Here is a 27,939-nt window from a genome sequence, read left to right as displayed (position 1 = left end):
CTCCTATAATGTTGTTAGATGAGGGGAATGTGCTGGGTATCCAGGCCTTGTATGTTTTCCTCACTAAAGGAAAACAGCGACATTGATCTCTGACTTCATGTTGGTCCTTTAAAAAAAGTAACCACCTTTATGCATATAAATAACCATTTATTAAACAAACAATATGCACTGAAGCAATGAAAGACAGCAGAATGATGCTCATGAGGCTGTCTGCTATGATACATAACTTAAAAACTATCTTGTAATGCTGCAATATATTATCTGTATGTTCCATTTTCTTGAAGTTATCTTCATAATCAAGATGCTATCACAAGTATCGTGGGCACTGCAACTATTTTTAATTTTCATTTAAAGAGCAATTAAAGAAAGACAATGGATACACAAGATAATAAAGTAAGTGATTAGCAGCATGCAAATGACATAGGCTTAATGATAATACCCTGTTCTATTCTCCAAAGGGCCTGTCAAGAGAAACCCTTCCTACATGTGGTTGTGCAGCTAATGTGCCTCAGTCTACAATTACAACATTGCTGACACCATTAACCATTGAAACAACATCACTTCATGAAATCCTTGTTGTCTCATTAAAATGAAAAGGGTCAGGTAATTTACCACCATTGTGTGTCTACTTTCATTGTGCATAATTAGCAAGCATTACCCAGCACCGACTCCCTACTGGGAAATGGGGAAACTGTGAAATTTTAAAAATATTTTTTGTATTTCATGGGAATTTAAAAGATTCACAGTAATAACCTCAGCCCTGTATTGTAAGGGGCCATGAAATACAGACCTTTTATATTAAAATTCAAATTTAAAAAAATTACTTTTGAATAATTTGATGTAGATATGCATCTACTTCTGCAACTGACTTTTAAAAAAAACATAGAGACAGAGAAGCAAAACACCTTGCAGTTTCTTAAAGATTTAAAACCCAAACGGTTTCTTCAAAAAGACTTTCTTTAAAGTAAAAACACAGAGATTGGTGTAGCACATTCTAATACCCATGTTTCTTTTCTTCTTGCTAATTGAAGTCCCATATCGTCATTTAAAGCAACTTTGATAACATTCACTATTGGTTCACATCTTGACAGAGAGCAGAATAGTCTCTTATTCTTTAAATGGAAGTTTTGGAACATAAACCACATTCCAATAAAAGTGAACAGAAAATTATGAATTAATTAAACTACTTTGGTATCTTGTGCTATATATAATATTTATATTCCAACTACTGTAAAATATGCTTTAATATCTTTAGGCAACTATAAGGACTTAAATATTTATAAAATGGCTAAAGATAAAGTATAGCTCTCTTATTCCTACATACAGATGATGTAAGGCATGCAATCAAAGACAATAACACTTTCAACCCATTTGTCATCTTAAAGGAGCCTTTCAACTTCAGATCCCTTGTGTGCAATCTACATAAGAGTTGTTGCCTACATAGGCAACTCCAGAGGAGTTTGCTCCTTAAAAACTACCAAGAGTGCTATACTTCACATAAAACAGGGTTTTCTGAAAATGGAGACAAAACTATAAATTTGCAGGCAAAACAGCTCCAAGTGGGGCTTCAAAATACTGCTGTATTTATCTCTGGGACATCTGGGAACAGGAAGCATTTTGATTTAATATTTCATAACATAGAGGCAATTGCTTCCTTGCCTGGTGTATAATTAATGCTCATAAAAAGAGCGGTTTGGTTTTTTATTTTTTATTTTTTATTCCTTAGCATCAGAAATGCACAAAATAGTACACCTTCATAATAGGGGTTTTGCTTTCAAGATGTTGAACAGCAAATAATAATAAAATAGACTCACTGTGAATTTATAACAGTCTTGGGATGGTTGAATATATTTATAGCTTAAGTGTGAAATCACGTGCTTGATGTACTGTACTATCTACCTCTGCCCAGTTTTATCCTTCTCTGGCTGCAGCAGAAGGTGTCTTGAAAGCAGAGGGTGTCTTGAAAGCAGAAGAGGACGAGAAAGTTGTGAAAGCCTGAAGGTATTTGGGCTATGACCTCATAGCATTTCTCAAATACAGGGATATTATGTCAAAGAAACGTCGCTCTGGCCATTCCCACACACATTTTTAATTCATAAGGAACAGAATTTAAAAATTCTTTCATCTGCATGTCTAAGTTCCAGCAGCTACTGTTAGTGTCCAGCTGCAAGGAAAATACAAGAAATGCAAACGGTGCATGGTGGGAACTTTTCTGACAACAGTTTCTTGTGAAAGCTGGAAGGCCAGCAAGCTACTAACACAGATGGCTGCTATAGCACAGAAAACAAAGTCAGGTGAATAGCCTCTCTCCCACCCAGACTCTTTAGCTTATTTAACTCCAAATCTTGCAAAGACTTGCACATAATCTAACTTTACACAGGTGGATAGTTTCATTGAAGTCAGAGAGATTTATTAACCCGTATGACATTGAGCACATAAGTTCTGGAACAAGCAAGGTATCAGACTGTAAACTTGCCAGGGCAAAGGCCATATTTTATTCTTGTATATTTCAGGACTATGACAACAAGCTCTTAATCCCATCTAGACCTCTAGTGTGCCACCATAAAATAAATAACAGTTATCAGCTGATCCATTTGGTTCAGCAGGGTAAGAAATTATATGTATGTTGCAAAAAGGTAATACTAAGTTATTTATCACAGTGACCTAATCTTCAAAAATTGGAATTTTTTGTGAGCAAATGGTGATGCAGGACATGTGCTGGGAAGTTAGAACACCCTCATCTCATTTTTCAGTTTTTAACTTCATTACTTAGGATGGTCAACCTTTATTTTGAAAAAATAATAAACTGATCTACAACGAACATTTCAAAATTCAGTTAGCTAAACAATAACCAACCAAATAGAGGATTTTATTAATTGGATTATTTCTTTCCTCATTTACAACAACTGGTGCTAGTAAAAATAAAGGAGCATTCAGAAAAACATCGCATAAAAACATTCTTAATATGGTGTAACCACTATACAAAACTATCATTACTGAAAAACAATAATCTCAATGTCAATGTAAAATACTTGCTATTCTAGCAGTTGTGACCAGTAAGACTGATATTGTCTAGGAGAAAAATTTTCAAAACATCTGTGTGATTTAGGAAGTTATGAGCTGTCTAAATATAACAAGCATTCTGCAGCCCAAATTACAATGGCTTGCAAAGACACACAGGAATCTAAGTGTTGAGAAGATTAAAGTTAGTGTCACAGCTCACTTTGACACTTAAAAAAATTACCCCAAATCTTTAACGTTTTGCCAGCACTATTCACTTATTTTTAATATTAAATCTACATTTAATATTCTAGACATACTTGCACGCTTTCCTAAGGAGGTTAAGTCAGTCCTTAAACTCGAAAATTATTTAGCTGACTTAAGCGGAGTTTGATTTTATTTATCTGAATGTAAGGCTCATCTATAAATTCTCAAGTAATATAACAAATTAAACACAGGAAACAGTGCTGGAGTTGCCACAGAAAATTGAATTCCATAACAGCCTAAAAAATAAGTAAGGATTATCAACCCCTAAATTCTGAAATCTTCACCTAAAACCTCTATCTTATGAAAATGAAATAAGAGAAGTAAGAGTCACCATTCATCAAAACACCCCTCCTTAAGGAATAAAACTCTTGTTTTGAACTTATAACATTTCTAAGCAGAATTACAATACAGTTATCTCTGAAAGATATAACTTGCTTTGCTAGCCAAGCATCTCAGACAGTATTTATCCTTTCTCCTTCTTTAAGAATCATCTTGTTTCCAAACCTGATAATACTATTATTGCTCTCTCTTTTGCTAACATTTCAGAGACAAAACAATCAAGCGTTATTGACTGGTAGAGGTGAAAAATAATATATTACCTGCAAACACAATGGAATGAAGATCTCAAGTTTAACAGATTTCTTGCAGAAGAGCATGAGACTAAGTCCATCAAAAATTCCAATAATTTAAGAATTAATAAAGAGATCCTGGAATAGATCTAATGAAACTCAGTGGCTAACTTTTTTTTTCTTTCCATTGAAGTTTAAGGCAGCTCCAACAAAAAATGATGATGAAGGCACAAGTGATTTTTAACTGAACTGGATCAAATGGAACTAAACTTGTACAAGGTTATTTTAGCTTGTGTAATCTGTTACACTTGAAAGTCAGTGTGTAAAATTCTGAGTATGTTTACTTGATTTTATAGGATTTTCCCCAAAGAATCCTGCCATGATGTATGAGATGTATTACCCCAGAGTTCATCCCCTCTTTATTTTTTTCTCTTTATTCTTTCTTGATGGAGGATCTATTACAAGAACTGTAAATGGAGGCCTTAAAAAGATCTCTCATGTGTTGAAATAGTGTTCCTAGGGAAAATTCTCATAAGTTGAAGTCATTCAGAAAACAGCTGCAATTGTTACCATGCTGAAATACATCTACCCTGCTGTACTGTGATCTGTCTTGTAATGTCCATAGAAAAAAATGTTACTATACAGCCTCCCCTTTCTGTACTTTAGACCTGCTTGGAGCCATAAGATCACTTTTCTTTATTGTTTCCTAAGTGTTTTTTTAATGAAATGTACTGCTCTTATTATATAATAATCAAAATAAGATCTAAATCACTATCCAATACAAGAAAATTATTCAGTTGGATATCTAAAGTTACTACCCAGAGGCTACTCTAGTGCAGCATTTATAAATCTCTAAACAGTTAAGCATAATTGTCTTTCTGTTTTTTGGGAAAAAAGCCAAATAGCAGTTTTAGTTACAACTGAAGAAAAATATTTTGTGTTGGGCCCTGTTCATCTGGTAGGTAAAACAACGACTAAAATTCCCACAGAGTGAGACTGAAGGAAAATACAACAAACATGAACATTCTGTATTCGCATGTTGTTACACAGCTGACAATGAACATAGATTTAACAACTTGAATAGTTTACTGGACTCTAGGTACTGCAGGGTCCTTTGTAGCTCTGGTCCAGAATATATTTTTGTGCCTTGGAACTGTAAATTATTTTTTTGCTTCTCCAGGATGTCAAGGTAGAGCACTATGGTTGGTTAAGATGCGATTCTGTCAGGATCAGTTAGGACTTAAGACAAGCAGATCAGAGGACAAAAGTCTTGTCACACTGTTTACAAAAGGTCCAAATAATGAATGCTACCCAGTCCAGAAGCCTGGGAATATTTTAACACTAGAAGGAGGCCCTAGCAAATTTTTGTTGCTGCATGAGAACAGCTGTGTGTGTATTAAGTTCATTTTGAACTAGTAATGAGAAAATCCTTTGTTGATATAAACCAGATTAATTCAGTAGACTTTCTTTCAGCAGTTAACCTAATCCATTGAGAACTTGTGGCTCTATTGTTATAGAACTTCCCCTATCAGGAAGGCCTGCTATGTCCACCCTCCTGTTCTTTCCACAAGACCTTTCCTCTCAGATTGCTTCTGGGTTCAGTTGGTACAATGTTATGTCCCTGGCTTGAAAGGACACTTTTGTATGGATACAGAGGGTTGGCTAGCAAATAATTTTTATATGCCTTGGGCTGGAAGTGACTGGTATTAAAGCAGGTGACAAGGGTGAGGCTCAGGGGAAAAGGGAATGAAATCCCTGAATTTGTGGGTTCTTTTTCTGCCAACAACTTAGAACAACAGAATTATAGATACAGTCCCATACTTCAGCACTGGCCAATCACTACTGCTTGTCTGATGGTTAAATATGTTTGTATACTGCTTTTTATGGTGCACTTCTTATACTGGTGTCATCTTTTGTCTGACACTGGAGTGTAATCATCACAGATAAAAACTGGAAAAATCCTTGTGCATTCAATAACCTGTTATCTAAATTACTGTACTTATTTTCTTGTGCAGAGGCATAAGCATAAATTATATCTCAGGTTTTCATATGAGATTTCACTGCTTAGTGACTACAGAATTATACTAGCTTATTACTTAGAATAGCATGTGTAAGATTATATAGTTAATTCCCTCACCAAAAATCTCACATCTTAGCCCATATATCTCTCAGGCTGTTCACATATTTTGTTTTGTTTCTGCTCTTTTCAACACCCTGTCATAGGCCAACTGTCATTCTTTCACACACCCAGATTTTCTAATGTCAGTGTTCCTGTGATTAGCAATAGGAGTCACAAAAAGAACAGCACGGAAAACTCTTTCAAGGGATGGTGTTGGTGAGGAGTGTCTTAATTCAAAATCTAGATCTACATCAGATTCAGATCTAGAAACATCCAGATTGGCAATGCTTGAGGTTTGTATCAGCTAATATGTTAAGGATAAGTAATTATGTAAAATAATAAAAAAATGTTTAAACAAAAGTAAAATGACAACTTGGTCTGTAAATAAAGGTACTTAATTTCCAAGGGAACTATAATGTTGTTCTAGTATGTTGCTTGTTGACCAGAAAAAGTTGAATCGCCTTTTTTATATAATTGTCATGATAGTTGTGTTCACCATACGTTAAAACTGCATTTCATAGATGAAAATGTCACGTTGGATATAATTTCCAGTAAAGTTGGTGCTATCTACTGATTTAATTGCTTCTGACAGGCTAACCATTGTATTCAAGGTCTTTCAAGAAAATTTACTGTAGTGAAAGCAATGCATCCAATTCAGGACTTGTGAATACCATAAGCAGAGAATTTACCAGGCAGATAATTTATTTTCTGAAGCAACGGGTTTTAGAAGAACCTCTCTCTAGTCAGTGCTCCCAACTAAAATAGGCTGCTAGTTACCTGTCTTATTGCATGCCCTGTTTCTCCAGAAAAGTTAGAGTCCTTTTTTTTTTTACATGCAGACGGTCCAAAATTTCCCTGTGCTAACCTATTGTGCCTCTGCCTTTCTACTTCAGCTACATGGAATAGGGCTGAAGGAATCTGGACTACAGCCCCAGCCTACACTTCCTGACCTATAGGGGCTATGCTGCAGCAGCAACCTGGATATTATAGAATCATAGAACAATTCAGGCTGGAAGGGACCTCAGAGGGTCTCTAGTCTGCTTTCCTGCTCAAAGCAGGGTCAGTTATGAGGTCAGATCAGGTTCTTCAGGGCTTTATGCAGTTGGGTCTTGAGTACCTCCAAGGATGGAGAATAAAAAATTACAGATGTTGGGGTGGTAAGGTGCACAGGACTGTTTTTCCAACCTCATTCAGGATGGTCTAAGATTCAGTGTACTCCCAGAGGCAGAATACAACAGTCAAGTGTTGGAAATAGCACTAACCCTGAGCACAGGCAGAAGGAAGAAATTCTTTCAGTGCCCATGCTCAAGAACAGGAAGGAAGGGAGGAGAAAGGTGAGACAAACATTCTATTTCTTGATGATTTTAATTATACGTGTGATAGAAAAAACAAAGAATCACAAAAGTCTGTTAGCAAAAGTATACAAAGTGCATACACAATTTCAAATCCCAGTCTAAATCTGCAAACCAAGGAATTTCCATGCCTGTCTTCCACTTCTGCAATGAGTTTCCTAATCATGGCTAAGTTAACAGAATGAGAGCTTGTCAGTCTCACAAATATTCAAGGGAAGAATTCTAAATAGGGGTTGTATTACTTCCAGGCCACCGATTTGAAACTTCAAACACCTATGGGAATGAAAAAACATTTCCTTCCTCTTCTCTAAATCTACTTGTTATCCAGCAAACTAACCAACACGACATCGCAAGTTTCAAATGTTTAGTTTCCTGATACAATTTCACTCCACTATTAAATTCCACAGTTTTGCTGCTAATTCTAATAAATAATTTTTGATGTTCAAGAAGTTTCCATATTCAAGAAGTTAGACTGCTGCCTCTGATATTTGGCTCACAAATTCTATTTCCTGATTAGAGCGTATAGAGGAAAAACTTAGTTCTCTCAGTCCTTGAGGGAAAACTATCTCTAGGTCAGGCTCACGGGGAAAATTGCAGACCAAAGCACTATCCTTTCTACACCTACATTTATAGCAGGGCTGCATCCAGAGGGAATATTTACTGCAGCACTTAATAGGTTTATCAAAGGTAGGACTTCAGCTGCATAAGCTGCAGAACCCTTCAGGGATGGGAAGATGATTGTTTTTACAGTGATGGTCTTTGCCAGGGTGCTTATGACTGCTTTGCACAGGCACAGTTGGTGTAAAATAGCCTTTGGCTACTGATGAATCGGTCCCTTACTCACAGCAAAGATTTTGCTAAGTGTCCTTAAATGGGATGAGTACATGTCAAACCATGGGAAAAAAACAGTTTTGAATTAATTCTAATTGGCTTTTTGAGCAAAAAAGCACCGGATAGTAAAGACAATTTAAATTTAAATTTTGCCCTGCATTGCTCAGCTTTTTCTCTGTGGTAGCTATGTGTTTTACATAAAAATGAAATCTTGTTAAACAGAGACTTCAGGTGTTCTGAAGTGAGTATGTTAGCTTTGGCTATGTAACAGCAACTGCCCTGGTAAGAAAGCCACAGAGCAAGGCAGGGTGAGAAAGCAATGGCTTTATATATATTTTTAGGAAAGTTTAAAAATGAGAAAAAAATGCCAGTTTCACATTCATTCAATTTTCCTCTGCAAGATGTGCTTTGTGATGTAGCAGAGAAACTATGTGACTGTCCCTTTAAAAGCCATCATACCAATCAGCAGGTTTAACTGTCAAGCAAGCTGATGTAGGGCTCTTTGAATTACTGAGTGAGGGATATTCTTCCTGCCAGGTCCTGTCCCCTGTAGGCACTGAAGAGAAGTATTATAGGGCAGTCCTTACCTTGGGAATTAGCCTGCAAGACCCCAATGCTGTCATCAAACTGCATAGATTTGATGTTGAGTGACGCCAAGATGCATTCCTTGTCCTGCAGCGAAGCATCATCAATATTATTCTGATTGGCTGACAGGATAACGCACATGTCGCAGAGGTTGATGTTGACAGCCCTTAAATCAGCCCGACTTAATGGCGTACCCTTCGGCACAGAGAAAAAAAAAAGGGGGGGTAGAGAGGAAAAAAAGAAAAACAAATTAAAGATTGAGAAGGAGCTTTGGGAAATTATTTAACAAGTATCTTTTTTATGCTCTGACATTAAGCTGGTCTAACTATGTGCCAGGGAATAGGAGATGTGTGCTAATCTAAAGGGTAGTTGGTGCTGATGGCAGCGTTTTAGGTTCAGTCTCAATACTCAGTCAAGCTATTACTAACAAACAAGAAACAGGAATAATGCCAGCATTCTACATCTCATCGGTGACTTGAAATTGTCTTGATTTAAGTTGCTATCATGTGGCAACCTCTGGCGCTCTGAATATAACAAGGGGTGTGTTTTAAATGTCTATTTATCTACTACCCAGTCACAATGGTCTTCAGCAAAAGAATAGCAATTTAAACAAGAAAGCATTATGTGTCCTACACGTTTGAAATTCAATCAGGATAAAGCTATTTTTTTTCTACCTGAAGCAATACACAAAAAAGGTTAATCCTTTTCAATGTATGTTTTTGGTGCTTCTCAGAGGAAAACACACCGATCTTCAGAGTTGTGTCATTAAACCATTTGAAACAGAAACAAGACTTTTTCTTAATGGGAACAAATCATGCAACCTTTACTGCTTCCACAATTCTCAAGCAGAGAATGCAATAACTAAAATTAAATGTTTCGGCAGTCTGTGGGGCTTTTTCATAGTTAGCACAACTGAGATGTGACACTTAAACCATTATGATTTGTTTGAAGATAACACTTGTCTTCCACATCCAACACTCTATCTCTAGTTACAGAATATTAAGTGTATTTCACAGGGGTGCAAGGTCCAGTAAAAAGGATTTTTTTAATGGAAACAAGATTCCTCTCTGCTGCTTCACATGGCTTGGTACCAAAAGACCCTAATGATGATGATGAGACTAAGCTGTCCCCTTGTCACACAGCAACTTTCATAAAACCAAGTCAAGACCCTGGTTTTCCATCTCCTGGTCACTCATGGTGAACGTTTCCTGAAATACACTGAGAATATTCAATGCAAAAGTGAATTTAAAATGCACAAAGTGAAGGCAGAGCTCAATTTTTATTCAGTGATTGCCACCTATTTTCAGGTACCAGCCTCACTAGACCACATTACTTTCAATAATTTGTGCAATGAAACATTGTGGAAAACAGTATACATCGAACAGGTATGATTTAGTTACAGACTACTCAAAAGTTAGGATATTCTTGCCACCTTAATTCTGCCCTTTGTGGCTGCAATGTGCACCAAGTGAAACAGGATTCCTGTGGGGAACAATAATATGCAAACATGTAATTAATTAAAGGTTTACTCCTAATGATTTTATGCAAAGAGACAGAATTAAGGCTGCCTGAGGATATTTAAAATTGGCATTTGCCTACTTTTTAAGAGTTTATTCAGCAGCTTAAACGCAGACTTTAAATTAATTTTCCACTTAAAAAAAAATCAGAACAAATGTTTTTATTTTCAGCTGTAACCACATCCCCATTAGATAGCAGCAAGTTTTACCTTGTGAACCAAAACACAGAGAAGTAGGAAATGAGTTTGAGTGGCCTCCCTTTAACACAGTTCCTACCAGTATGACCTCAGAAACTTTAGTAGACTTTTATATAATTAGATCACAATGATGTTGGTATTTTTAACTTTATATAAACATTTAGAACCAGATAGGCTGAAAATAAAGTAGAAAGGTACTAATGAAGCCTGTGTGGTCTTCAGCACCCTTGATTACTGTGTAAAATACAATTCCTTTACATATTCTGTATTTTTAAAGGTGCATTAGCTAACTGTTTAAGTTGTTTAACTTGAAATTAGTCCAAAACTACCCTAAATTTGAGTACAAACTGGTTGCGTATCGTAAGCATGGTGTACATTTCCTTAATGTCTCTTCAGGATTCAGAATGAAAACTTTTCAAATACACATTATAATAAGGGATGCACATTGTATACTGGGTGGTTTGGAAGTAGGAGCTGGATTCTATTCTGCTCCACAGTTCAACATTATTATAAATTTAATTCTGATTCCTTAGTCTTTAGCATTCACAGTGACTGGAATTAAAAGGGATTGGCAGGAAGAGAAGGATATTAACTGATCAAATCTGATATTGACACCATTTTTGTGACAGCTGAGAAACTTGTGACACCATGTGTTGGATCAGTTTACAGAAAAAAGCCAAGGGCTAACACTAAAACTGCATTTCCATAACAAAGACCTACAGCCTGAATTAATGAGAAAGTGGAGGCAGTCTTTCTACTCTATAGCTGTTTTCCTGATTATGCAATTTAGGTTACATCCAACACATATATTTAAGTGCTGAAATGTAATTATTAGGAATTGGCAAATTCATAATTTTTCATTCTGATAAAAACATCCAAACTTACTTTTTTCCCTGTAACATACAGAACAGTCTCTTTTGGATTAATTTCCCTCTTGCCTACCTCTTTGTGGGTCATATATAGCTATGACCACCTAATATCACTAGCTTCGGGGCTTCATTTGTCTGTCCTGGAGCTTGTGTTTCTACATTTTGGGCACATGAGTGAATGATAATGAGATATAGGAGGAAAAAAACCCAAACACCTTTGAATTGTTTTTTTAGTGGTTGTCCATACTGAAATCAATAGGAACTTTTCATCAATTTCAAAAAGGTTAGGGCTTTATTGTATTTCCATACATGAGTATTGCAGGACTCTGAACTGAAATGCTATGTCAATGTTCCTTATAAATTAGTCCAGCCTACAGAAAAAAAATATTAATATAGCTAGATATTGTATAGATAGAGCAACAATATTTTTTTTCAAAGGTTTTGTGGGTATAAATAGATAAATAATGTCATAAATAACTACTGTTACACTGTCAGAGAAATCGCAACATCAGAACTGGCTACATGCAGTGCACTTCAGTGAATGTTCAATATATAACACAGCTAATACATTTGATAGCAGTTGAAATTCATCCGATGAGGATGACGAGGAACCAAACACTGCAGCAAATATCTTCTAATAAGGTCTCACAGGGCTCTGTTTTCATAGACACAGTAAAGAGAAAATCTAAGTCCTCAGGCCTATAAGTAGACAAAAGTAAAAAAGCCTAAGATCAAAGTCAATACGAATCCGTCCAGTTGGTGTCCTAAATAACAAAGTATCAATAAGATGGCTTTGGACTTACAGGCAAGATTGAAACCTTGGGGAAGTTATGCAGTGTCTCCCATTCCCTTCTCAGGTATTCAAGTGAACCCACAAACACAATGTGCTTGAGTTCATGGTAGTGAAAGTTGCTGGCTCGTAATGGCATCACTAAATTTCTTAATCCAATCAAAGCTGATTTAACATCCCCAAATATGCAAACGACTACATGCCCACTTAAAACTGTCATCGCTGCTTCACTTCGAGTCTAAAAACAAAACAAAACAAAAAGACAAGGGAGAAATGAAACAAAGGGAAGCTTAAATCATATATTGAGTTTTAAACCAGGAAGAACACAACTGTCAATATTGTTCATGCACAAAGAAGCAGTTTCATAATAGTTGTTCATTTTACCCTTATTTATCCTTCATTAAACATGCTCAGCAGAAAAAAATTACTATCTTATTTACAGACCCTTCAGTGTCTGGGAAGATGCTGTACTGGACCATATTCTGGTCCTGTATGTGTCTCCACACATGTGGATTAAGGCTCTGGTTACAATCAAAGTACTATGGGTGTATCTAACAGATACAACAGAATTTTACCTACTTTGTATTTAGTCATTAAAAGGATTACAGAAAAGAGATAAAAAAACCCATGCCTTAGCTGACAAATCACTAGTGGGATCTTTTTAAGAACCAATTTGAAAAGGAAAATGTGAATGCCCAATGGTCTTAATAGGGCTTTGTGCTAATACACAAATCCTGTGAACTGAGGACCATATTAAAATATAGTCAAGGTTTTTATTTTAATACAAGCTGCTGCTACCCTTAGAAGAATTCAAAGAACACTCTACACTGCCTTACAATGGATGCCCACTATACTCCACAGAATAAGGAAAAATCTCAGCACTCTCTCACTAATGAAAAATAGTGTGTAAAATTGTGATTAATACTAACTTTTCAGGCCCACTGGACTTCCTGAGTTGTTGAATAGACAGAAGGAAAGAAATTGCATGAAGAACATTTGAATGATGTTCAGAATTATCTTCTTGTTTCAAAGACAAGAATAAATTTTTGCACTAATTTCATCAGTGCTAATGGCAGTTGAGCAGGAAACTCAAACACCAAGATGATTAAATAAAGTCGTTAGGAAAAAGTGACCTTAATTTCTGGAGCCAGTCTTACATTATTGCACTCTACCAAGTAGCTGCAGATCCACTGGTACCATATTGCCATGAAGTTTTACAGTCAGTACTATAGCATATAAGTTTTGCCAATGAACTAAGACAATAGTGAACTGCAAAATCTTCCCTTTGCTTATCCATAGTATGCATCCTTTTTCTAAATTATGGAAGTATGAAAACGTGCAATATGGATTGGAATATGCAGTGGAGGTATCTGCTACTCTCCACTGCATGGGAACTCTGATTAGAAATTTTCTTATCTCTTAAAAGCTAGATTTGCTTCCTATTTCTCTGGGGCAATTATACTGATTTTCTTACAGCTCTACCAAGAGTGGTCTTGGCCTTTCAAACAGCAGAACGAATGGTCAAGTGAAGCACATAAGTTTTCCCATGCCTCTGCCTATGGGTCTGAAATACTCACACTTTACAAGACAGAGTCCAACTCTTGAAAGAAACTATGTTAAAACAGTCACTCTGTAGTCATTGATCTGTATGTAGCCACACACATTTGACTGTGTCAAAATAAATTCTTACTACCTTATACTGCTGTAATCTTGCAGAGCCTAAACAGACCTTGGGAAGAAAACTGAATTCTTTTCTGACTGAGGTATCAAGTATCAATTAGAAGACAAACTGGGAAATCTCATCATCTTCAAATCATGTACTAATCTGCACTTCTGTGGTCCCTAAGGACAGTATTAAATTTGCATGGATCTGAATATAGACATAAATTGTGGACTGTGAGTTTGAAAAGGTGTAGGAAAGCATTTTTCTGGCAGTGTCTTTATGTGTTGATGCACAAAGCAGAAAGAACCTGTCTAGACTTACAGATTCACAGGCCAGTAGGGTGAAAAATAGACATGGCATCACCAAGAGATGATAAATGAGGCACTCCTCAGCACCATTTTTGGAAAACACTTTTCAAAGTGGACAACATGAAAAGGATGTCTGCCAATATGTGTTTGGAACATGAAGGTAGACGTGTATCTCCTTGCCTGCTGAATACATATCAATGCATACTGTTTACAGCCAAACTTCATCTCCCAGCTCAGTCTCTACAAATTTGCAATTTACTTGCTTGACTGTTTAAACACAGATATTGCAGTTCCAGGCAATGTCTCAGTTTTTACAGAACCCCCCAAGGAGAAGCAGAGACAAGCTTTTAACCCCCGATTGCTAGAATAAACTGGAGCTATCACCATCATTGGCTACACCACACCACGGTGTGGGAAAATCTGAGGGAGCAGGCTCTGGAAAAGCTTGATGAAGTGTGACAAAGGAAAGATCCACCAGGGAGTTCATTTCAAATATCATCAGTTTTGTATATGAGATCTTGAGTTAGTTAGTTGTTACTCTAAGGTATGAGTACATGAACACAAGTGGCACAAACTTTCACTGAGCAAAATAGTCTGTGATAGGCCTTCTAATTATTTTTAATGACTTGAGTCAGTTTGATGGTTTCCCCAGTTAAATAAACAAAACAAACATAGACTAGGTTCGCTGCAAGATGCTAGAAAGGCAGAGTAGTAGTACTACTTACTCTGGCCTATTTGGGCATCTTGAAATGTTGGAAATTGAGAGAGAAGTTCTAAGAGAGCAAAATTCATATAAATAAATAAGAGATAATGCAAAGCAACACTTGCTTTGTGTAAAGAGGTAAATGGGGTAGGAAAACGTAAATATTTCCAATCTTAATTATTGTCTAAAGATTTAAACTCAATATGAAAACTGCAGCTGATAAAAAATAAATTCTCTACTTTAGGCCAATTTTCATTGTTGCATTTGGCATGCAGATTTTACCTAGTAATTCTTTAACTAAAATGCTAGTTTGAATTTCACCATGCTGTGTTTCTGATTTCAATATGCTGGACATAATGATAATAGAGATTAATTTATTAATCCATTAAGGAACAGTCCTATGGTTCAAATAACCTCTTTTCAAGAACAACTTATCATCAATACCTACCAAAATGACCTTTTCAATATCCTTGGCTGGACACCAATGAAACATCCCTGTAGAATCATATTTTTTCACATTGGCATCCATATTGTCAATCTGCTCGTTGCCAGGAATTAACAAGGGGTCATGCCTGGGGAAAAACAAGTTGAGGACAACATAAGTGGAAAATATTATGAATTATGAATGGAAAGCTATCCCAAGAGCTGTGTACAAAGCAGGATAAAAGTAAGAAAAAAACCCTGTATTTACACTTTAGTATCCTTTTAATGTTAGAACATTTAAACAAAACTTGAAAATAAAAAATATATATATTTTTTAAAATTTTGGGTGCAGTTTCGAAGATTTTTTACACTCTTTCTATACCAATAGTTATTTAATTTTAAACAGGGCTTTCTGACCCCATCACATCCATGGAAGTAGGTTTTTTTCTTTCCAACCCCACCCCTCCAAAATAGATACTGGAGTTGCTATTAGCATTATCAATGAAGTAGAAGGGATAGGAACAGAGCCCCATGCTGACTGACTGGCATAAGTATGGAAAGCCAATTACTTGCTTTTACCATATACAACTTCTGACGTGATGCTTTTCGCAGTAAAAGCTTTAACAGGCGGCACTTTAAATATTTTAGCAATTTGCCCAATCATATTTTGCTTTCCCAAACTGAAGCCCTTTAAAGATTCAACAGTATGTCATTTTAGAGCAGACTGACTAACAAATGCCCACATCTGGAATACATGATTTTAATACCAAACAACAACGTCCATTTTCTCTGACAACTCTACCTGTGATAACCTTCTAAGTGTTTTTGCAGTGAAATTTTAAAGCACAAGGCTTCTCAAAGGAGAAGCAAATAAAAGACACTTTTATAAACTTGATCTCCAGAAATTTCATTACATCTAAGCACAGACACATGAAGTTATGTAGTTTACATGCTAAAATCAAACATTAAGCTAAAAATACTGACTTGATTCAACTCTCTCAAATGCCAATAAGGACCCCTAAGGGACTGCATTATGCAATAGCATTAGGAGGACTGCGTCCACAAGGCATAGGGTAAACTGACCCTAAAATCTAAAATTCAAGATGAAAGCAGAGCTTTGTCTGGAAAACTACAGTTTTAAGGTATATCTCGATACGTAATTGTAACATATCGAAGATGAGAATACTTGCAGTGTAGGAATATGCAAAGTGGCTCTGAGACAGGAAGCCAAATTTTAAAGCAGTTTGCCTTCTTAAGCCTGGTAAAGAATTGTCCATTTTGGCTGGATATTCAAAACTTGCAAGTTCTCAGCTTTTAAAACCAGCAGACTGGAAAAAGAACATCGGTTCCTCATTGGCTACTAAAGCAGACTTTGAACACTGTGTATGATATAGGCTGATTTACCCTGACTATAATTCAGTAAGTTACCATGCCTAAAACAGTCATGTGTGTATGCCTGAGAAAGGTATAATCTTTGATTCAGTGTAGAGTGTTCTTTGATTAATTTGTGTAATTTTATAGACTCTGACTACACATCCACTGAAATCAGTGGGAAATTCTCATTCACTTCACTCAAACAGGGTCAACTTCACAGAAAGTCTCTTAAAAGAACTTGAGAAACTATTAATACAATGTTCTATTTAAACCAGAAGCTTTTGATGCAGTAAGAAAAAGCATTGCACTACATGGCAAATGCATAAATGAGACTCGTGGAAAAAAGAAACACTATGTTTTCAGTTTTTTACATTCACTCAACAGAGACACAGCTCAATGCATTTCACAATCAACCCACTGGCAGCTGAGGAGTCTCTCGGGCACTGCCTGGAGTCTCTGACCCTACTCCACGCTTACTAATGAAAGGCCTTGCATAAGTGTGCTTCCTCTTTTGTGGGAGGCAGAGGTGACATTGTGGTGCAAAAGCTGTTTTCTTGTGGGTTTGCTGTTTCTTTTTCTTAGTTTCTAGAAAAATGTCTCGACTCTGCATTCTCCTACTCCATCTATCAGTACCTCTGGCTGAGGCCTAACTGGGATGAACTGTGTCCCCAGGGCATTGCTTCCTGCTCATAGTTGCAGGTGGTACAGTGAGGTATGCAAACATGGATACTGAAGTTCAGACAACGTTTAGCAGTACTCATCCTAGCGATTTCTTCTGATGGAACGTGCTAGTTCTGTGTTTCATAATAAGAAAGTTTACCAAAATGTTAGGAATCTTCAGGAACTTCCACTGAGAAAAGTTTTTCTTTCTGCTTGTTTTGTTTGGGTCTTTTTTCCCCCTAAAGTTCGACAACACATTTTGCCATCAGCCTTTCATAGCACAGCACTAAAATAAAAGTTCACTGCTTAAATTATCCCTTTCCCTTTCAGAAATTAGATGCAAATCGGCGGGAATTTTGCTTTTCCCTTTTCTTCCATCAGAGAAACAATAACAAATCAATTTGTTATAGTTTGCCAAATTCTAATTTTCTAATCACTATTTTTGATTCTGAGATGTAAAAACTTTCACAGAAATGAGTGTTTAGCAGTACTCTAATCCTAGTCACAGAAATTATACAAATCAAAAAGAATCTAACAAAACAGCAGGGGATAACAGATACCTGACATCAAATTATGGTCTACTCCCTTGAGGTCTGAAGTAAGTCTTGGGTAAGGTCCTTGCATCATGAAAGGGAATATTCTTGTGCCAAAGATTTATTAGAAATTTATCTCAATACTATATTTTCTAGTTATCTTAGGTTTAAACATAGGGTGCTATGGAAGGGACAAAGAATGCATCAGTTATGAGTTCCCATTGAATTTTAAGGTAACAAACTGTGGTTTAGTTTTAATTTTTAATTCTTTTTTATTAAATCAATACATGTGCTTATTGAAATATGATAAACTGTTTGGCTTTTCTGTTTCACTGCTTGGAGTACAGGAAGTAGGAGCCTTAAAAGAAGCAAACAGGATGGGAGACACAAGAAAGTATCCTAAAAGATATTGAACTACTTTTACTCTAGGATAGTAGATTATTGCCTGAGAAGAAAACCATGATCAGACTGGCTACACTTTTTGATTAAAAATTGATGTTTTTTTCCATATGTGTGTTTATTAAATTTGAATCTTCTGTACTCAGCTATTATTTTAAACAATGATTTTTCATTCTCAGCAAAGTGATGTCTGAAGATGTCTATGGACGTTGAAAACTGCAACTACGGCCCAACTTTGTGCTCAAATGTTAGAACATCTGCTGGCTTATGTACTTGAAACCTGAATTGATCTTTGGACTTTTTTTTTTAATGGCATGATCATTTTATGAAGTTATACAGTAATTAAGTAGCACCACTATTTTGGACATATACACTCTCATTAATCTGATGATATAAACCTGTTTTGCAAATACTAAAAATTAATTAATACAGACACACAGAGGCCAAGGCTGCCAAATCTGCCTAAGGTGTTTGGACACCCTCTTCCCATTAAAATTTATGTTACACAAAGCATTACAGTTGTTGTCCTTACAGCCAAATCATGGACTGAATATTTCTAGAGTCTCTCTGCCACCCTCACCCTTGAAGATGGCTCTGTCAAGCTGTGCTTGAGTTACATTGGCAGGTTGCTGTGGAAATGCCCGTACTTGTGCTGCGGCTATGATGTTCTTCAGGGCTGTAAAGTCATCTGCTCAAAAAATTAAAATTATAGAATAAAACCCATCTCAACAATTAAAATCCACGGTGGGTACTTTGTTTTTTTTTTAAATTGAGATGTTGGCTTTTGTGGCTTGTAATGACCAAAACATTTGTTTATTCCCGCTAGGAAAAGACAGGCATGCATAGCACGCGTGGGAGAAAAGGAGTGAAAGCTAAATTTCCCTCATCCATAACCCCACTGTACAAATAGCTTCTCTGGTTCTTAGGGCAGATATTACCCACGCATGACTTAAAAGCAAAATACCATCTTTTCAAGGTTTGGAAGAGCATATAATGCCACTTATGATCAATTAAACTTAAGAACGATGCTAAATGCCATGCTACAGCTGCAACCCCAAAAAAGCCTGCCTGGAAGACAACAGCCTAAAGCAAAACCATAAATCCCACTTCCAGCAAACCTATTGTGGGAAAGTCAACATTACATTTTAAAGACTACTGCTTTCCTAGCACACATTTATAACTACTGCAAACTTATTTACTTAAAGTTTTTGAGCCCAGAACTGGAAAGTAATGCCTGGGGATGGACAGAATTGAAAAGATCATTCGGAGGCAAATGACTGCCTTATGAAATGATGATTGTTTAGCATATCCTTGAATTATGGCACGTTTCTCTTAACCTTCTTGCCATCATTCATATGCTACTAAGTATTAGAGCAATATACTCTCATTGATCTGCAGTGGAGCTGCTCTGTAATTTGATCACTTAGAATGAAAATATGTATGACCATTAGGGACCCTGAAGTTAGAAAATAAACTGTAAGTTTTTGCACATCAGTAAAACGATGTCTTGGCTTCTTTTTATTCTACCCTCCAATAAAGTTATCCATAAATTAAATGAATGGCAAAAACACCCCTGCAAACAACACAACTCCTTTTTAGCCTGTGTTTTTTAAAGTCTGAAATTATGAACTTTCTCAAGGAAATATAATGTATCTGGATTTTGCCCACAAAAAGATGTTTAGCAGTCTCACCCACAAGGTTCAGGGTCTTGAGACTCTCCTTGGGTGGAGGCCAGGAATTTTGAGTTTTGCTACCTGACTGTATATGGATGCATGATCATGAATGTATGTACACACATAATTAGTTTTAGGAGGAAGGACTTGGTTTTCAGAAGGTAAGATAGGAATTGATGGCACACTGAAGAATGTCTCATGCCTTTGAAATTTCTCACAACTACCCTAACAAATTGTGGCAATTAACATGTTGTTAGTGTTAGATGTATGCAGCTAGTGCAGGTGCTAATAATTGAAAAAGCATTTAGAGCTTTTACACCCTGGCTGAATATTTCATGATGTGCTGCATGTTTCACTATTTACTCAGTGGGCCTCTGTCACTTCAATCTTCTCTGACTGCTTTGACTGGTGCTATAAAGCTCAACCAAGATAGAGTGACGGCTTGTCACAGGCAAACTCCACTGACTCCAGCAGCTCGCTGGGACTAGCTGTGAAGGTTGTCACGACATTCTGATGGAATTCAGAAAATGTTTTGTGACTAATACACCCAACATTTGTCGGCTACCATTAGCCATTCCTTGTGACCCTCTGCAGTCTGTGTGGATGGCATTAAGTTGTAATGAGAATTTGTTGCTGATGTGTGTTACACTAATGACACTTTCTTACCGATCTTTCATTTCACAGGTTAATCAGCAATGAAATTTGCAAGGATTGAATGCCCAGATGTGCTGGGCTTTAGAAAAGAAAACCCAGAGTGACAAGATAAAGAAAACCTGCAGTTTACTGTTACATGCTTTCATTATCATATTCAGAAGCTATCCTAATACTGCTTACAATCTCACACTGTCTAATTTTTCTTTAAATATACAAAGAACCTACCTAATATGGTGCCTGGTATGCAGTGCCCCATACTACCTTATGGGCTAAATCGGAGCACTAAGAATACTAACAATTCTCCTTCCTTCCCTCTTGTTCTGCTCAGGTGACACTGACTTTTTTTTTATCCTCAGAAACCTTACTGAAGAATTCATGCTAATTTATCAAGACTACTAAGGACACTCATATAGAGACGATTACCATAAGAATCTTGTTCAGTAAACTATCTTGATACCTCAGGACATGCTTATAATATGCTTCTGAAGTATGAATCCTCTCACATAGAAAAATAACAAAATAGTTAACTTTTAGACTTTTAAAGGGGCAATTTAATGAGGGAGATACAAGGCACACAGCCGATATGTCTTTTGGTTTTGATATTTCCCATTTATATACACTCAAGCTGCAGAACTGGCAATCTTTGAGGGGCAGGAGAATGTACCTGAAAAAAAAATCATTTTTAAAAAAATAAACCCACAGTTAAGTGTTTTTAGCCTTTATACCTTATGATAAAAGCTATCACATCACAAGTCAAAGTTTATAAGAATACATTATTTTCTTTAAACCTGCTTTAAAGCTAGTGTTGTTTTTCTTTCTGTTGCCTCAATCTGTGCCGATCTGTTAAGTTGAACTTTATTAAAAAGCCTGTTGACTTTTTCCACTGGAAAATTCTCCTTTCCTGACACTACTCTCTTATCTCAAAAACACTTGCTTAAGATTTCCCAGTACTCTACAAACAAATCTGATACTCTTCTTATTCCCATGGTTTATACACAACTACCAATGGTAGCAACAGTCAGAGGACTAACATATATTACCCCATGCCATTCAAACCATTTCATTCTACAATCTTGTTAAAAACAGGTCTAAGGTAACACGGAGCTACTCCTGTTGCTCATGTTGGTTGTCAGGGAACTTGTAAAAAAAAAACAGGAAGTGAAACGTGCTATTAAATACCTGCTGTGTTGCAGCTTAGATATCACTGCATATTAGCACTGCATAAAGTTAGCCTTGTAAATCCTATACAAAGGATATAAATTTTAGAGTACATGATGGGAATCTCCAAGGCCGGGGGACATAAAAACAAACCATTACTATGGTTAATCAGTGAGCTTTCACCTTTCCTTACCTTCTTGCCTGGTTTAGAGGAGTCATGGAAAATGATTGGATTGAATTTATTTTAGCGGCTTTTGCTTGAGAAATGTTCCCCTCTAAATATCGTCCCATTGATTTCTTTTTTGTTCCTATGAGAAAGCTCAGAGTTGGGGCTCGTAGAATAGCATGGCTACAGCAGCAGGGGCAATACAAATTAATCCTGAGTGGCACTAGCAGAAATGCATGTGTACATTTGAGGGTATGTAACTGGGTGGGTGGTTGAGGAGATAAATGTGCACAGCCATTACCCATATATTTAGAATATTATATCAAACTTCCAGAAAAAAGACAGGAGGTTTCCTCCTCAACTTCAGATAAATAATCTCATTAGGTTTTCAGAAATGTATGCCAAAAAGCTCACTTTTTTCCGTGTCACTTAGCTGGCTCTTGACAGTCTCTGAGCAAGTTTTATGCTTTGGTTGGGAATTACTTTAGATCCTTGATCAAGAAAAATCCTCAGGCTTATGAAATCCTCCTTGGCAACACACTGAAAACCCAGTGTCCTCTGATTCTTATGTGATCAGGGACACTAATGATAATGACCCTTTGCTGAGTATGCTACTTGTCTACAGGCCTATGTCAACTACACCACTACATTCAGAGTGGACAGGGACAAACTATTTGTTTGCTCTTCAGGCCCCTTGGGCCCTGTCATATGCTATTTGTTCTTGCATTAAGAGGTAGTTTGACTCAGCTGGGCTGACATTTCCTTCAAGTCAGTGTACTCCGCTCATGCAGTAGCTGCTACCAAAGCTTTAAGTGCAGACTTGAGCCCCAGCAACAATTCTTTTAAGTGGATTTTTGATTCATATCCAGGGCTTTTCACATTTTTACTGGTCATTCTGGAATCCAAAATGACACTTTAAAAAAAACCAAAACAAACTAGGTTCACTATTTGATATTCGGGCGACATGGCCTCCTCATATTTAACGTAGCTGTTCGTCAGTAATATGCATCAAAACCTGCGACTGTACAGGTGACTTGACATCATTGCATGACACAAGAGGCATCAAATGGTTCTACTTCTCTGTTTCATGAAGAAGGAGACTTGATATCTGATTGCTCTGCTACTCACACCTTTCCTTCCTTTTCCTTCCACTTCCTATTTTAATTTTACTTTTTCTTGTACTAGGATGTTCTTGTATTCACATCTCCACAGGAGAACTGTTTTTTCCTGTTGGACTGTGAGTTATTTTAAAATAATAACTACGTTCTTGTGGATTGAATAGGACAAACTTATGTTGATGTAAGCTAGGTAGAAATACCCTTCACAATACAGAGTATTTTTCTAGTTAATTTGGAATAGCTAATAGTTGGAATTTGAAGGATTTGTTCCTGATTCATTAGATTCTTCCGGTATTTTACCAGTGTCATTCTGTTCACATCATTTGATGTGATGCCGGATTCAGTTAGAACAGTGACTTTCTAAATGTGAATCTAGACCATTCATGATATATATGTAGAACATTTGTATGCCTACCATCTATTTATTTCAGTTAGTAATTTATTGGCATTTAGAGACAACAACAAAAAGATGACATTGAAAAGATGTCTTTGATCCATCTCTCTGAGTCATATTTGGTAATACAGCTTTCTACTTATGTGTGAGTAAATCTCAAAAATTCCCACTTTCTGACCAGGTCTAAATAAGCACCTGTCAGACTTCTTGTCATGAAGTCCCAGGGAATGCCTATGATATAGCTTCTGTCCTCTGTTCTACTCCAGTGATTGCAGAAGTCATAACATTTTATCTCATAGCATAATAACTTCTTCCCCGATTTGCCCCAGCCACTGTGGAAATTTAAAAACTATGTCATATTTTCAACGTTATCTTAACTGTAGGGCTGCTCAGAAGGTAATTCTAGAGTCACAGGTCTGATTACAATTTATAAATGAACTGTTTGCCTATTCCTCTGCTTGTCCTCTGCCCCCCACCCTAGGTCCAGGACCTTAGCTGAGGAAAAGTCTGCAAAGTAGCCATCTGCTCCCGTGGGAGGGACAGGGGGGAAGGCTGACTTTGAAAAGGAGCTTTTAGAGAAAATTTAAGAAAAATATTGCAAAGATAAATATCAGCTACAGACATGACAGTGCTTTAGCTGATTTACCTCTTGTGTACTTTTAACTGACATACACTAAAGATTTCTGGGCAGGAAAGCAAGTACCTGTCACTTCAGATAATTTAGGAGGACACAAAATAGCAGATAATACAGCCCACCTTTGTTTATCAGAAAGGAGAAAAGCATTTGGCCATTACACACAAAGCTTAACAGAGTTCTCGTTTGATTCAAACCACCTTCTCTCACTTAGCACCTTGAACCAAAGTTAAGTCAGCGTAGATGAAGGGTAGGACAAAGAGACAGTCAGGTCTGGGGAAAGGCTGAGGGTGCCAGAACAGGGCTGGTGAATAAATTTAGCAGCAAGGGAGAAGAGGAAGAAAACATTGTCTGGATTTGGAAGCCTGGCAAGTTCTCCACTCGCTGCTCGACCTGTGTTTAGCAATTCTGATGTGCTACTGAGCAGACAGCTCAGGCTCAGGACGACTACTCTCCCTCAGTCCCTCTTCAGCAGGCAATGAAAGCAGGCTCCACTTTGAAAATCTTCCCCCATCATGCAAACTGACACAGGCATGCTTTTCAAAAACCCACAGCCAATCTGTTGATCATTACTTATTTACAAAGGCCTTCGGGCAGAAAGTCCTGTAAAAACCATACTTGATACGGTATACACTAGCTTTTTCTGCTTGTGGAAAAAAGTACCCCTAAGGCTACCTCAAACCATCACTTTCTATTGCACATAAAATGTACCATGTAACACTAAAGTATTTAATATATATGGTATAATATATCTACAGGAAAGGCATTTGTGTAGAAGTATGTTACCCTGTATTTGGTAATTTGATGTTTTGCTGAAGGCTATGACTTGAAAAAGCCTGCACCTAGTACAGAGGACCTGTCATCTCAGTACCCAAGAGCCAATAGAATAAAGAAGTACCCTTAAGCAGCAAAACTTTGACACAGCTTTGAAGCATATGAAAACAGTATAACTCCCCAGAATTATTATTACTCAAGATCAAAGAAATGAGGCATACTTTACATAGCAAACAGGGACAGTGTGCTCAGCTCCAAATGTTTCAGCTCCTTCTTTCTCACTCTCTTTCTTTTTATTTCTACTTCCCCAAAATCAGGATTTGGGGGGAAGGGGGAGCAGTGGGGAATCTTCCACATGTTTAAAAATCTAAGTGGTTAAAACTATTAGCACTAGATAAAAAGACTGTCCAAAGGTAAGTAAAATGAAAATGATGCTAGCATGACAACCGGCTCCATAAAAATGAGAAGCTTGCCAGTATGTTCATTTTATTCTTCCTCATAAACTGTAAACAAGCATGTAAATCAGTGTCATATGGGCAAGGCTGAGCTAACAGAAAGGCAGAGAAGTTTTAATGATACATTTAACAGAAATAGATGGTCAATAGGGAAAAAAAAGCCACAGCTGGGTGCATTTTCCTCTGCGAATCAATCTCACTTTTGGTTCTGTAGTCTAAACAGAGATGAAGACAACTTGTACACGTTACGTCCTTGAATATGCCCTATATTGCAGTAACAATAAACAAATATGGATGTTTCTGTAACTGGCCAAAGAAAATTTCCAGTCTACTGACTAAATTACGAAGAGGAATACTACCTAGCTGTATCCAGAATTGTTAAAGGCACAAAATCATTGTCAACAATAAAAGTAATGAATGTTTTTATATATGTAAAGAACTACATATTCATATTAATATTTTTCCTTAACCTCAGTGACAGTTGAGTAGTCACTGCTGTTACACATACCCAAGCTGGATGAATGTCTCTGTTTATATATGTAAATCAGTTTACATGTTTCCGTATATATGTATAGTGGAAAATCTCTCCTATTTTAAGTAGTTCTGGATACAATTATGGATTGAGGTTCTAGCCTGGCTACTTTAGACACACAAAACCAGAGTAGGAACAGACTCCTTGCGGAAACCCCACATCTGCTATCTGATCCTGTTCTGACTGGCTTGAGCTACCAAAAGGTAAAGAACAGCAAGATAAAAAGCAAATTGCGTATTATTTTAATAGATTTCATGTGGCAGTGATAGTTTTAACAAATCTCTTAGAAGCAATTTGTCATATGGTAGGAAACTACATAGTTATACAAAGGTGTACTGGTGTAAAATAATGTACACGTAGCAACAGGGGAAAAATATTGCTAACGAGATTATTTTTTCGTCACCCACTTTTAAAGTATATACTGCTCTCTTAAAAATCTCTGTATTTCATAATTAATGTGCTTTTAGCCTGAGTAAAACTGCATTAGTTTTGAACTTTGCTTTGGCAAGTACATAGATTATTAGACTTTTTTATCAGTCTAAATCAATTAACAGAAATTTGATTTCAATCGACAGGATAAAAGGAAGGTAATATTCAGGTTCATTTTTGATTGTGATGATACATCTCACATATGGCCTTAAGTACAGAAAACAGTACTCAGAGGGAATCCAACAAAAAGAGAATTGCCTGAGGCAAACTAACCACATGAGTTCCCCTGATTGGTTAGTGCTATCATTAGTGCCACTGCTGTTTAAGAACTACACACGGACAGGACAGGGTGACAGCTAAGACTTTAAAGCCTATGTATTTTTCAAACAGCTTTTCAAACTGTTTTTCATGACAGAATTTTTTTCAGCTCTATCATTAACTGCTGACAAGCTGACAGAATAAATACTTCAGCCTTTCAGAAACCATCTAACAATCTTTTTTTTCCACCCCCTCCCCTTATTTTTGATGTGGGGGGAGGAAAGGGGGAAGGAAGAAAGAAAGGAGATGAAGATATGAGTTTCTTACAGTCTTACCTCATCAGTTTGGGTGAAGAGTTGGGTGAATTTCGCATGCCTCCGTTTCGCTGCTTTTTTTTGGGTGATAGTGTCGACGGCTGCTCATCTTCAACTGGAAATGTAAGGAACTCATGAGATTAAGTACTGCTCCAAGTGCAATACGAAATACAAGTGAAGTAGCAAAGAACACACACTCTATGTCCATTCACGCACTGATACTTCATTGCTAACATAGGCCCAACAGTAATAAAAATCAAATACATGTTAGTCAAAGAGATTGGTTTGAAGAAGAAGCAGGGAAGAATACCAGGGTTTTGAACACAGGCGTTCAAATGGGTTTCATACTTCAAAAACAAAGGGGGGGGAACCACATTCGGGTTATTCTTAGAGTTATTTTCAGTTAATCTGCGCTACAGAAAGGTAGAATTAGTGCTCTGCTATATTCCCAGAGAGATGAAGTACTATTTGCAATACCAACATAACAGCTGCCAGCCTGCTTTTGCTAATGAACTAGACACCAGTTGGTTCTTGCTCCTCACATGCCAAACAACAGAGTCTTCATGAAGAGATGTAAAATATTCAATGCCTTGATGTTCAATGATTCAGTTAGTCGGGAATGTGAACGCAGCCTGCCATTGTGCACAGATCTCCAGCACAAGTCAGACCTCATTGCTCTACCCTTCTCACAAAAGGGAATTTTAACAGGAATGAACAGAATGAGGTTGAATGGAGTGGGGAGACAATACCTGTGTAACAGAGGATGCATGTGTTATGCAAACTTTTAATGAGCATGAGGTGTATTTTCAATGACAGATCAATTTCCAGATGTAAAATCACTTACAGTTTTGCCAATCACAAACTACTCTTGGATAACTTATGTCACAATACATATCACTTAAACAAGTGCAGCTTCCTAACCCATCTATAGGAATTAACTATCATCTTTACTGTTTCAAGATTGTTACTGCACTCGATAATCTGCACATAGGGTTTACATGTGCTACCAAAGGGAAATATTTTATGCCTGCATTCTCAAATTCGCACTAATGCTGAATTACTCTAATATAAAGAAGGAAAAATACAGGGTTTTTTTTCCCATCCTACTGTTAACTGAAAAAGGAACTGGAAGATATAACTGATGCCTAGGAAGCTGTTATTTTAAAGCTAAAAGGAAAGAGATTAGTTGTAGTAGTAGCAGCAGCTATTATAAAAGAGCTT

The 27,939-nt window shown here is 36.8% G+C and overlaps 1 protein-coding gene across 2 annotated transcripts in view; it reads right to left on the bottom strand.

Annotated features, from left to right (window-relative positions):
- KCNMA1 (potassium calcium-activated channel subfamily M alpha 1) overlaps nt 1-27,939 on the bottom strand; it is a gene marked incomplete at its 5' end in the record, with an annotated part of 459,986 nt that overhangs the window by 36,736 nt on the left and 395,311 nt on the right. For both annotated transcript variants that reach the window (XM_084265235.1, XM_084265236.1), the window contains 4 exons: nt 8,726-8,918; nt 12,110-12,334; nt 15,219-15,342; nt 26,740-26,833. In XM_084265235.1, coding sequence (XP_084121361.1) covers nt 8,726-8,918; nt 12,110-12,334; nt 15,219-15,342; nt 26,740-26,833 — 636 coding nt within the window. The remainder of the gene's footprint in view (nt 1-8,725; nt 8,919-12,109; nt 12,335-15,218; nt 15,343-26,739; nt 26,834-27,939) is intronic.

The sequence above is a fragment of the Gallinula chloropus genome (assembly GCF_964237585.1).
Source record: "Gallinula chloropus genome assembly, chromosome: 5".
Lineage (NCBI taxonomy): Eukaryota > Metazoa > Chordata > Aves > Gruiformes > Rallidae > Gallinula > Gallinula chloropus.
The sequence above is the reverse complement of the archived record's forward strand: the minus strand, read 5'-3'. Positions and strand labels throughout refer to the sequence as shown.